The 12,259-nt window shown below is 36.0% G+C and overlaps 1 protein-coding gene across 1 annotated transcript; it reads right to left on the bottom strand.

Moving 5' to 3' along the window:
- Positions 1 to 4,529: 4,529 nt before the first annotated feature.
- On the bottom strand, positions 4,530 to 4,895 carry LOC121368805 (protein GVQW3-like). Its single transcript, XM_041493553.1, has one exon. It carries the CDS (start codon positions 4,893 to 4,895, stop codon positions 4,530 to 4,532), a length of 366 nt encoding a protein of 121 aa, XP_041349487.1.
- Positions 4,896 to 12,259: the final 7,364 nt, after the last annotated feature.

The following is a 12,259-nucleotide window of genomic DNA, read 5'->3' as shown; positions in this document are numbered from 1 at the left end:
CCCGCACATTATCCATTACAGGTGTAGGATTTGTTATTTTTTCACTGAAACGTTGCACCATGCCCGATGTGACATTAAGAATAACCACTGAAAATAAAGCAAACGGTACTCTGAAATGTCAATTGTAACGAGTAAACGAACATTCCGCGGCTGTTCGCTTATTCTGGAGATACGTATACTGAAAACACTGACTCCGGTTACCACTAATACACCTAGACAAATGATAAAACTTTAAAAAGTTTGGAACAGAAGCAGGCCACACAATATTTTAAAATGTCAGTCTCTGGTAAGACCAGAGTTCCAGAATTGATGCGGCTTTTTTTGTTTAATCATTGATTGCACAAAAAAGGTGGGTATATTTAGTTATTTTTACGTCCTCCTCGTCTGCCGTGGTCGATCCTCAATTACAATGGGGACCCCTCATTTGCCTTGGTATCTCAAATATTTTCTTTACATTTTCCATATAGCCAAGGCAATTTTTATGACTTTGACTTTGGCCGCACATGTTTTTAAAACAAGCCATGCTACTCATTCAGAAAAAAGAAATTAAAGACAGTTAATGGTTCAAGCCAGCTAACGGTCCAAGCCAGCATATAGACCTTGCTATATTGGAATTTTAATAAGTTTTAGTAGAAAGCAATGCAGGTTCTATTTGCTAGCTGGAACCAGTAGGCCTTTTAATAAATGATGAGCAAATCTTATTATGTTTTTTTAAAATGTATTTATTTTAGACATCATTAACTTCTTCTAGCATATATTCAACATGATGAAAGTAGCATCATAAATGAAATAAGAACAAAGAACCAGAGATCAGAGATTTATTTTGTTTGGCCTAACATTCATGATGATTACAAATCTCTGCACGAGATTGATTCCAAAGACGTTATGATAAAGTCGTGAAGTAGAAGTTTGTTTTGTTTAACGACACCACTAGAACACATTGATTTATTAATCATCGGCTACATTTGGTAATTTTTTCATCCAGTCTTAAAGAGGAAACCCGCTACGAGGATCGACCCCACACCGACCACGCATCAAGCGAGCGCTTTACCACTGGGCTACGTCCCGCGCGCGTTGAATGTTTATAGGTTTAAAGCCTATAACTCATTACTAGTTGTTTTGTCTACAGAACAGCGCTGGTCTTGACCATGATGTACGGTTCTAATTCATATAGGTGCCGTGCCTGTCCCGAGTCAGACCCCCGATCCTATCGGAGGCCATACTCGGGATAGGCGTGTTCGAAACCCTAGTGGTATATGGACACGTTAAACCAGTTACTAAGAAGTGCAGTCGCTAAAACAGTTCTACCGCTTTAATAAACAAATGGACGTCTGAATGCGCGCATGGCTGTGCACAAAATCATGTTTTAAGTAAGGAACTAAGCACTTACAAATCATTCAGCTGCTTAATGCCATGTCGCAAAGAAACAAAAACGTCTGCTTACTTGTACTGCTTGTGGTAACAGTGCGTTGAACGGACTTCGTTATTTCATGCAAACAATTACCGCTTTTATCACATCTCTGCGAACAGTGAGTACAAGGGAAGTTGCAATTAAATCCAAAACGTTTGTTGACACAATTATAATTACAGTTTCTATTGCGTCTGTCACATTTTGTACACCCAACTGGACATCGCCTGTTACAGAAATCCCCCGAAAATTTGTCCTTGCATCCATCGGGACAGATCAGGTTTCTCTCGCGACGAGCAGTCAGGCATTTAATATCCTCTTCCCTCAAAGTGAGAGAGAAATCCAGTGAAAAAACAACAACGAAAAGTCCGAAAGCAATTTTGACATTTACCATGGTATATCCCAGCTTACTTGTGTGAACAGATACAAATGTCTACAGAGACATATATTCATTCGGTGAGACGACTTCCACCCCCTGAAACAGAGAAATAGATGTTTAGTTTAAACTACGGTTATTAGAGATATGGGGCGGGTCCAGAATTACGTTAAGCGGAGTCACAAAATTCCAAAAATGGCAAGTTGGTGTTAATCAAAGGCAAGGCATGCTCTCCAATAAAAAAAACAAATGTTCAGAGACTTGTGTTCAGGGCAGTTATTTAGTTATTTAGAGTTGTATGTTGTGAATGATGAATTGTTTTAAAATTATTAAAAGGGCACTCCAATCGAGAAAAAAACAACCCCAAATACCAAAATCCAATCAAAACAATTACCCCCCCCCCCCTCAAAAAAAAAAAACCCAAAGAAAAGAACAATAGCAACAACAAAACAAAAGCAAATTAATAATACGAAAAAAACCAACCTTAAAAGGCCCGCACCACATTCCAACAAGACAACAATAACAAACAAAACAGAGAAAAAAAAAAGAGGTAAAAAACCACAAAACAATCAACAACATCATCCCTATAACCCCAGTCAAACAAAAACACAAACACCCCCCCCCCCCAAACAAAAAGAAAAAAAAAGAAAGAAGAAAACCCCCACCACCACGACCACAAACCCAAAGCCAACAACCGCCCCACCCACCTCCACAAAACCACCACCACCACACACCCAACAACCGCCCCATCCCCCTCCCTAACACACAAATAACACAATTATTGAAACAGATTTTGTGTCTTTCGCTGGGTCATAAATCAGTTTAATGTGGTTCAGCTAGTTACTTCCTTGTTCTGCGGGTTCTAAATTAAGAGGATTGCTTCCGAGATTTTTTCTTAGTCGGGCGGTTAAATGGCTTATTTTTAGCAAGACACGCCAAGTGAAAGACATTTGATCCTTTCCTCACTTTGTTCCCGGTGCATGTTTTGTTTGGTATAAATTGTAAATCTGAATTGTAATATTATTTAAATTGAAATCAAAACAAAACAGTACCGTCTTAAATGCAGTATATACTACGTTTACGGTACAGTCCTGATATTTTCAAATGTAGCGAGTTGCCGTTATACAAATAGTATTTTCCTTTTTTTTTCTTTTACATTATAAATAATAAAAGTTTTACAGTGAATAAACATGGCGCAGATGTCACACCACACAAGCCTGAGCCGACTGCGCTATGTCACCGGGTGACCCGGTCCGAGTCTAAATTAAAACGAGAAGGATCATTTTATAAACATACCTCTATCAACCCGAATTCATCTCATTTGATCGTCCGTATATTATATGCAACATGTTTGACACTATTTCGAGACATTAGCTAAACTATTTTAACCGCAAGATAACTGTTCGGGTGAATCATTTATTTCTGGAAAATCACAGGTTAGCTTCCCGGAAATCTACCCTGGGTATATACAGTGACACCCGTTTCAATGCAGCAGCCTATTAGACTGTCAAAAAGGGTATCTTTAAAAACGTGGATGATTACTGCAGTTCCGGATATATTATATTAGATAGTGTGAAATACGTAAGGTGGATTCTTAAGACATATGGTTGATTTATAAAGTTGCTGCTTAACACAGGTTTTACTGCAGTCTAGCACAACAGCACGGCAGTTTCGGTTTCGATGACTAAGTACGATAGTAGCTCGTGAAAGTGGGGTCGGAAAGGCTGGAGGGATGGCTGCTACTAAATTAATTTGACCTTTTGGCTTGATAAAATAAAACCTCGTAACCATTCAGAAGCAAAGCCACAAAGTTAATCATTGAGAGGCGGAAACTTATAAGTTATAAGCTTTATAATAAAAACTGCATATTATGATAAATACATATTTACAATGTTGTATAATTGTAAGGAGCGCTTTAGCTTTTGCACTATTCAAAAATACATTCTTGCATAAAAATGCAATATATGGATAAAATAAACAAAATATATCATACATATTAATAAAAAATAAAGAAAAAACAAAACAAACCTCACGTGTGTAAGGAAATTAAACACACACACGCACACACACACACACACAGATATATATATATATATATATACGAGGTATGGCAAAAAAAAAACGAGACTATGTCAATAAATCATTTATTATTTAAAAACTGAAGAAATCAAAGATTATCTCCTTCAAAATAATCTCCATTGGCTGTTACGCACTTTTCCATTCTTTACTTCCATGCAGCAAAACATTTTTGGAAATCCTCTTCTGGGATGCCCTTTAGCTGTTCTGTCGTACGTCTCTTTATGGCTTCCACATTGTCAAAATGGGTTCCTTTCATGAAACAGTTCAGTTTTGGGAACAGAAAAAGGTCACATGGGGCAAGATCTGGCGAATAGGGTGGGTGCTCCATTGTTGTGATTTGCTTCTGTGCCAAAAACTGTTTCACCGATAGCGCCGAATGAGAAGGAGCATTGTCATGATGAAGAATCCACTTGTTGGACCACAGATTTGGTCTTTTTCGACGAACCTTTTTCCTTAAACGCCCTAGAACATCTCTGTAAAAGTGCTGGTTGACCGTTTGCCCAGATGGAAGATATTCATGGTGCACAATACCTTTAATGTCAAAAAACACAATTAACATCGTCTTCACTTTGGATCGGGACATTCTTGCCTTTGTCGAGGAGATGTTATCGTTGTCCACTGGAGGCTTTGTCTTTTAGTTCCCGGGTCATACTGGGACACCCATGACTAATCCCCTGTGATAACACTGTCTAGAAGGTTTGCCTCTTGTCCAATTCGCTCAAGATCAGTGCAAATGTCCACTCTTTTCTGTTTTTGTTCATCCGTCAGAAGTTTTGGCACCATCTTTGCACACACCTTTCTCATGGACAAATCTTCAATTAAAATCTTCCGAATCAATTCCTTGTTCATGCTAAGCATTTCAGCCATCATTCTAATTGTTAAACGGCGATCACTACGAACTAGCTTTTGAACTTTTCTAATGTTTTCATCAGTTTTGGTGGTTTTTGGTCGACCTGATTTTTGGTCATCGTGCACATCTTCTCGACTGTCCAAAAATCTTTTATGCCACTGAAATACCCGAGCACGAGACATTGTCTGATCACCATAAACATTTTTTAACATACTGTATGTTTCAATCGCAGTTTTGTTAGATTTAGCTAAAAATTTAATGTTGTTAATGCGCTGTATATAACTATAACTATACAGAAATAAATAGGTAAAATAAAAAGAGTGATAATATAAATTATTTTATATAAATTATATACCATGTTATGCGAGTTTACAAAATAAATATCCATTTAAGATACATTTAAATAAACACCGATAGAGACAGACAAACCGACCTGTATGATTGTATATCATTGCAATAGTTGGTCCCTGGTTTTGTTTGCTCTTAATAAAACATTTTCAAAGTTATTAAGCTCTTTGTTGTTTTCTATGGATAGAAGCTGAACAAGTATGAAAACACTAGCATGTAAACCTTTATGAACTTTTCTCTTAAAACATTGTATATTTAACACTAAATAATATAAATGATACTTATCTTCTACCTAATTGTTATTGCAAAATGTGCATACTCTTTCTTGTCTAATAATACCTCTATACCGGCCGGGTTCTACATTTAGTTTATGAGCAGATATTCAAATATTTACTATTTCCTTTAAATGCTAATTGTCTGTTGGTTTTCGAAGGTACATTTGTAATTTAAATTCATTTAGCAGATGTTAATAGAGATTCTCCTTTGGTATTGCTGTTATTTGGCTGTAACCATGCTTCTTACATGTGTCGCGTATACTTTCCTTAATACTATTATAACTATTGTTATTAACCTGTGTGAAATCCTATATATAGTTTAGAACAAGCTCATTTAGTTCCAATTTAATATTCATTAATCATTTATTTTCATGCATAGTCATTTACTCAGACACTTATCTTACAGCAAAATTATTTCAATTTCGCAGCTTTATCCAATATTTTAAATTGTTTAATGTTGTTGTATTCTGTAAAATGAACAGTCCTAATTCATTATATAAAAAGCGCATTACATGTTCCTTTATCTTTATATTTTTATAATAATAATAATAATAATAATAATAATTATATTTGTTTTTTGTTTTTTTGTTTTTTTTACAAAACTGCATTGTTTCAATATCTTGGCCAGAATGAAAATCCCGGATATCAGCCGAGTAGCTAAGAATACTATTAACATACGTGTCGAAAATTAATAACTTAGTCTCCATATTTTTTTCTTTCTTATTACACACATTTAACACTGATAACAGGACTTTGCGTCCTTGTTCAGCAGCTCGTTCCTGTGTACGACTAAATTTACCGTTATAGAAAAACAATAATCTTAAATAATTAAACGCATTACTACCTCTACTTCATAACCATTATAAAAACACTTTTCATTATTTTAGTCTTAATGGTAGTTACATTTAAATCCCATTTGGTTGTATACTGTCACAGTGGAACATTTACAACATTCAAATGTAATTTATATTTTAGATGTGCATATTAATTGTTATGATATCACCTGCCGATTACGCAATAAGTTAGACTTTCGTTATTTAAGGGCAAGCAATCAGACCACATACATTTTATCTGTATTACCATGTTGTTAACTTATTAATCATGTTTTATGTTGCAAAGAGAAATACGAAAGTACATCACCGACTCATGACTTCATTTACATTCAAAGAAAAACCACACTGTGCTAAAACAAGAAAAATTACTTTGTTAATACTTTGAGAAAGCATTAATACATTTGTTTTGTGATCCTGCTCTTTCATCTATATGTACCATATCATCAGCGTACATTACTAAAATGCATTTAAAGTTTGTATCTCATTTCTGATGACAATTACATTTCACAATCGTTAACATACATTGCAAACAAGATTGGTGACAAAATTTCACCCTGAAATAATCAGTTCTTGTAAGCAAACAAAATCTGAAATTTCATCATTATACATTATACAACATTTAACACTGTCAGATAAGGACAGTATAATGGCCAGCATGTCCCCCTCAACATTTGGTTATTTTATACGATAGATTCTGTCTATTAAAGGGACATTTCTGAGTTTGCTGCATTGTAAGATGTTTCCAACTAATAAAATATTTCTATGATTAAACTTACATATTAAATATATTTTTTTGTTTAGAATATCAGTGTCTGTACATTCAATGTGTTTCTGGTCGTCTTAATATTTGTAAGAAACCCAATTTTGTCTTCAAATAATTTCGTACATACGAAAACCCCCACTATTTTAGGAAATAAGATGAAATTTAACCTAGTACAAATATTAGAATGATCAGAAACACGTTTAATATACAGCCACTAATAGTTTATGCAGAAAAATATATTTGATATATAATTCCAATCGTTAAAAAGTCTCTGTTAGTCGATAACATCTTAAAAATTGCAACAAACTCAAGAATGTCCCTTTAACAAAATTGAAAGCTTTGTTTTGTAATCTACAAAACAACAATACAAGCGCTTTATTTATTCTTCAATGTCCTATTTATAAAAGAGTGCAGAATGACAGCATCATCAATAGTAGATGCCGGGTGACATGACCTACTTTCCCGTGATCACGTGACCTTGGTAGGTAGGAATGAATGAATGAATGTTTAACGACACTCCAGCATGAAAAATACATTGGCTACTGGGTGTCAAACTATGATAATGGCAAAAACAATGTGATGATCAATATCAGTATAACAATTCAACAATTAAATAAAAACACAGTGTAAAGAACTCTGCAACAAATACAAATATCACAGATATATTAAGTTAAAATTTAGAGTAAAAGTCAGTATCTCGTAAAAATTGCAATAAAAGTTCTGGATGGAATCGAAATGATTGCATCACATTACGTTGTCCAAATATATATTTTCGAGTTTTTTTCAGATGATTGCACTCCACCAAAATGTGGCGTACCGTCAGAGTACACTGACAGTGCACACAATGAGGTGGAGGATCTTTCTGTAGCGTTTTCTGCTGTTTGCAGACGGTACGGCCACCTTTTGTGTGTATGTGTGTGTCTCTAGTTCAGACTGGTTGTCACTGCCGTGGAATTAATCCTGTAACTAGCGTCAAGCTAGTTCATTCGCTTTGCCTATCAAAAGCCTTGTACGGTAGTGAATTATGGAATAATTTAAATACAAATGAACTATTGGCGTTAGAAAGAGCATATAGATTTGTAATAAAGATTATCCAGGGTCTTCCTAAAAGAACACAAACCGAGTTTTGTCTTGGACTTCTTGGTAGTATATCCCTTGAAGGAGAGAGAGAGAGAGAGAGAGAGAGAGAGAGAGAGAGAGAGAGAGAGAGAGAGAGAGAGAGAGAGAGAGAGAGAGAGAGAGTGCCAGGGTGGCGAGCGAATTTATATGAGCGTGATTGCGTGATTCTGATCAACCAACAACCCTTTTAATGTAATTCTCTCACCATGTGTTTATTCCCATGCCACTGTATATTACGTATCATGTATTTTGTATTAAGTACTATGTATTATCCATTAATCATTGTGCATTGTCTTTTATGTATTATGTATGTATGATAATCTGTACTGTTCGAACTCTCTACAAGAGGAATAAAGAATATATATATGAACAATCAATAGCTTTCTGTTCAATCTGTGCTTATGAAACCACTTAGCCACCAGGTGAACACTGGTAATAAACCTGAAAAAGAAATACCGACGTGTTAATTTATGAAACTTTAATTTGATTTTTTACATCAAATTATACACGTTTATAAAAACTGAAATGCACTAAATATTTATATCTATATATTGTGATATTAAGAACTGTAAAGTATACAGTTGTAACTGAAATATTCTGAATAATTATAGTTTACAATATATCTCTTCTCTGTTACATCACGGAATGTATCTAATACACGTATCTCTAAAATATAATATCATATATTTATATTGTTAATACACATATCTTTACAATGTAATAATCATGTACTGTATTTGTATTTGTATTCATATATGTACCAAGCAATGTATTTCAATTATTTATACCCTCCTGTAAATCATCTTGTCATAATCAGAATATGTATGTTTTTCTTGCGTCGTTGTATAACGGCCTGAGTGTAATAAAGTTCTGTTCTGTACGAACACCAACAACCAGACACAGGATCATGTCATTCCTCTTTGTTGGCGATCTATTGATCACCTTAACCGCGCTTCGTTTTCCTAACCTGTTCAGTCTATATTCAGTAACATATTAACGGCAATAATTAGCATAACAATACTGTCACTCCTGTGTAATAAATACCTCATGACTGAACGACCACAGATAAACACTTGATATTTTGTATCATGAGTGTCCGGACGCTTTTCGTTTTCTGCGTATTTGCTGTGTTATATCTCGTCGAAAATGGAATAGCAGGTGAGCGGTAGCAATAATTGTTAGAATCTAACATTCAAAACTCATAAGGCTTGATAGTAGTTACTGGGGCAAACATTTTTATCTCAACACGCCATAAAGACCAACATTGTCGACGGTAGGTCCATGAATGAGATACACCCAGTGACCTTTTCTAAACAGAAGTGCCGGGTATTCCCGAGCTATGCATATAGTGTAAGCTAACGCAACATACCCACACTGTTAGTCGGGTTCGTTCTCCACGCTTCAGCTCGATCGGTATTCAACAATCAGTTTGGGGCCGTGGATCTGATCAAAGGATTTATTTTCCTCCTTCTTATAGAAACGAATCTTTTTTCTTTTTGTCAACCATCTTTTAACCGTGTAACTGTGATATTGTCATTTTCTGGCCACTTATTTCGAGGACGTGCTTGAGGTCTGGTTTATTCACAAATGGATAGGAGAATGGCGTTGCTTGTGTTCCTATATGTTTTAATAGTGGAATTAAATGGTAAGTTGTAATTTCATACTTTTAAAGGTTTGACATTTTTATAATTCTGCTGGCTTAATTCCACAAGGAATGACTTTTATACTTTTTATGTTTTTTTTTAATGTTGTGCATAAGGCGAAACGTGTTCTGTTGAAGCCTGTTCGACGATTTCAGTTTTATAGTAATGACAGAATGACCTTACTTCATCCATAATGGGACAAGATCTAGCCCAGTCGGTAGAGCGGTCGGCTAAGCTGCCTGCGTCATACGTACTAACCACCTCAGTGAAACCATTTTCTGATTGTTGTCCCTGTCTCATCCAGTGTCCCACAACTGGTATATGAAAGGTCGTGGTATGTGCAGAATTGTCGGTGGTAACATGCATATAAAAGATCTCTTGCCAGTGGTTCAGCCAGAAAGAAATGGGTATGGCGCTATGGAATTGAATGCAACCGCAGTCAACTGGGGTATGGCGCCATACCCGTTTTACCCCCTGGCAGAAATCCTGCTCGCTTTTTCTGGAAAATGTAACTGGTTTTGTCGTCTACGACATCGTGTCAAAACGTACCAAATGTTTGACATCCAATAGCTGATGATTGATTGATTGATTGATTAAATGCTTGAGTGATTAAATGATTAATGACATCCCAACACACAAACAAAGGTAAGAAATTGAATAAATTCATAATTAGTGTCAATATACAAACCTTTAAAGTCACATTAAAACATTGTAAACGGCTGTGCAAAAACAGACACATCACTTATGTATGTAAAGAGACTACCCCGAGTTAGCTGCAGTTGTAAGATGTTCCCGATTAACAGAATCTCCGTGCAAGGTTTCTGCCAAGGAGTAAAACGGGTAAAATGCCATCACCCAGAAATAGTATTTGGGTATGTCGCCAACCGACAACATTTTCATGTTATTGTTTTTATCCTGCAACTCAACAAGTGAGGGTAAATCAAGTTAAACGAGCAAGGTTTTTTTTCGCAATGACTTCTTTCTTGTAGACCGGCCTCGGTGGCCTCGTGGTAGGCCATCGGTCTACAGCCTGGTATGTACTGGGTTCGGATCCCAGTCGAGTCATGGGATTTTTAATCCAGATACCGACTCCAAACCCTGAGTGAGTACTCCGCAAGGCTCAATGGGTAGGTGTAAACCACTTGCACCGACCAGTGATCCATAACTGGTTCAACAAAGGCCATGGTTTGTGCTATCCTGCCTGTGGGAAGCGCAAATAAAAGATCCCTTGCTGCTAATCGGAAGACTAGCCCATGTAGTGGCGACAGCGGGTTTCCTCTCAAAATCTGTGTGGTCCTTAACCATGTGTCTGACGCCATATAACCGTAAATAAATGTGTTGAGTGCGTCGTTAAATAAAACATTTCTTTCTTTCTTTCTTGTAGGGGCGGAACGTGGGTGTTTTTTCACAGTGCCTTTGACACCAGAAATAATCAATAGCCATAAAACCAATTTGTCTTAAAAAGAATAAGTAGCAGAAAACGCTACAGGTGTTTGCAGACGGTACAGACCACCTTTTGTGTGTGTGTGTGTGTGTGTGTGTGTGTGTGTGTGTGTTAATATTTGTTGTATCTGTAACAATGTCCTTCACTGGTGAATTTAAAAGGATAGTCTGGCCTCGAGCCATACTACTATGTTTTTTTAAGTTTTTTATACTGTGCCGAGCCCAGTGATGATATGCAAATTATGAAATGAACATACTCTGGTACGGCAGATAAAATGCTTGTGTGGTGATTTTCATTCATTTGTATTTCGTTCACACATAGTCGACTTATTCTTTGTGCTCGTCGTTGAGCCATTCATTCATTCGTTTAATAATAGCAGGCCTCATGCGAGGTCAAAATACACTGTACCGTTGTGCAACGGCCTGAGCGTAATAAAGTTCTGTTCTGTGGAGTTGTCAGCCTGAATGGGTACTATTATCCTGTTCAATTATGTAGACCCAAAGTTTTTTGCAAATGTTACGTTTATTTCCTATTCGATATTTGTTTTCTTTGCATTTACGTGAAAACAAACCCAAACCCCGACAGGTTTTATATACAAATCATCATATAAAATGCACGAAGTTGACTTAATTCTACTTTTTAAAAATCTCTGTGTCTTTTGAATGCACGTTATTTCTCCTATAAATAACTAAGGTCATTTGCATATCAAAACATTGGGATCTGAGGCTACGTGACGGCCATTATAGCTTGTTTCACTAAATCAAGGTTATTATTGTTTTGCAGTGTGTAACAGCATTGTCTAATCTTTCCGTAAAACATAGATGTAAACAAACGGAACATGTAACCCTTTCTTGTAGGTGCATTATATTTAATAAATTTAGCTAATGTATTATGTATTTTTATTTTATTATATCAATTATATATTAGCATACCATACCTAACCTAACACAACTGAGGTGTAGCACAGTAATAAACACAAATCACCTCACACACCGCAGGAATGTGCTTTCCAAATTTATAAATAAATTTAATGCAGGGCCGGACCCAGAAGACCGGGGGGGGGGGATAAAATGTCAAAGGCCACCAACATCAAATAATAATAAAAATGTTATTTAATTTGC

Source organism: Gigantopelta aegis, chromosome 3, assembly GCF_016097555.1.
Source record: "Gigantopelta aegis isolate Gae_Host chromosome 3, Gae_host_genome, whole genome shotgun sequence".
Classification (NCBI taxonomy): Eukaryota; Metazoa; Mollusca; class Gastropoda; order Neomphalida; family Peltospiridae; genus Gigantopelta; species Gigantopelta aegis.
The sequence above is the reverse complement of the archived record's forward strand: the minus strand, read 5'-3'. Positions and strand labels throughout refer to the sequence as shown.

Coding starts and splice junctions, on each gene's coding strand:
- LOC121368805 (XM_041493553.1), bottom strand. CDS start 4,895: ATGTCTCGTGCTCGGGTATTTCAGTGGCATAAAAGATTTTTGGACAGT.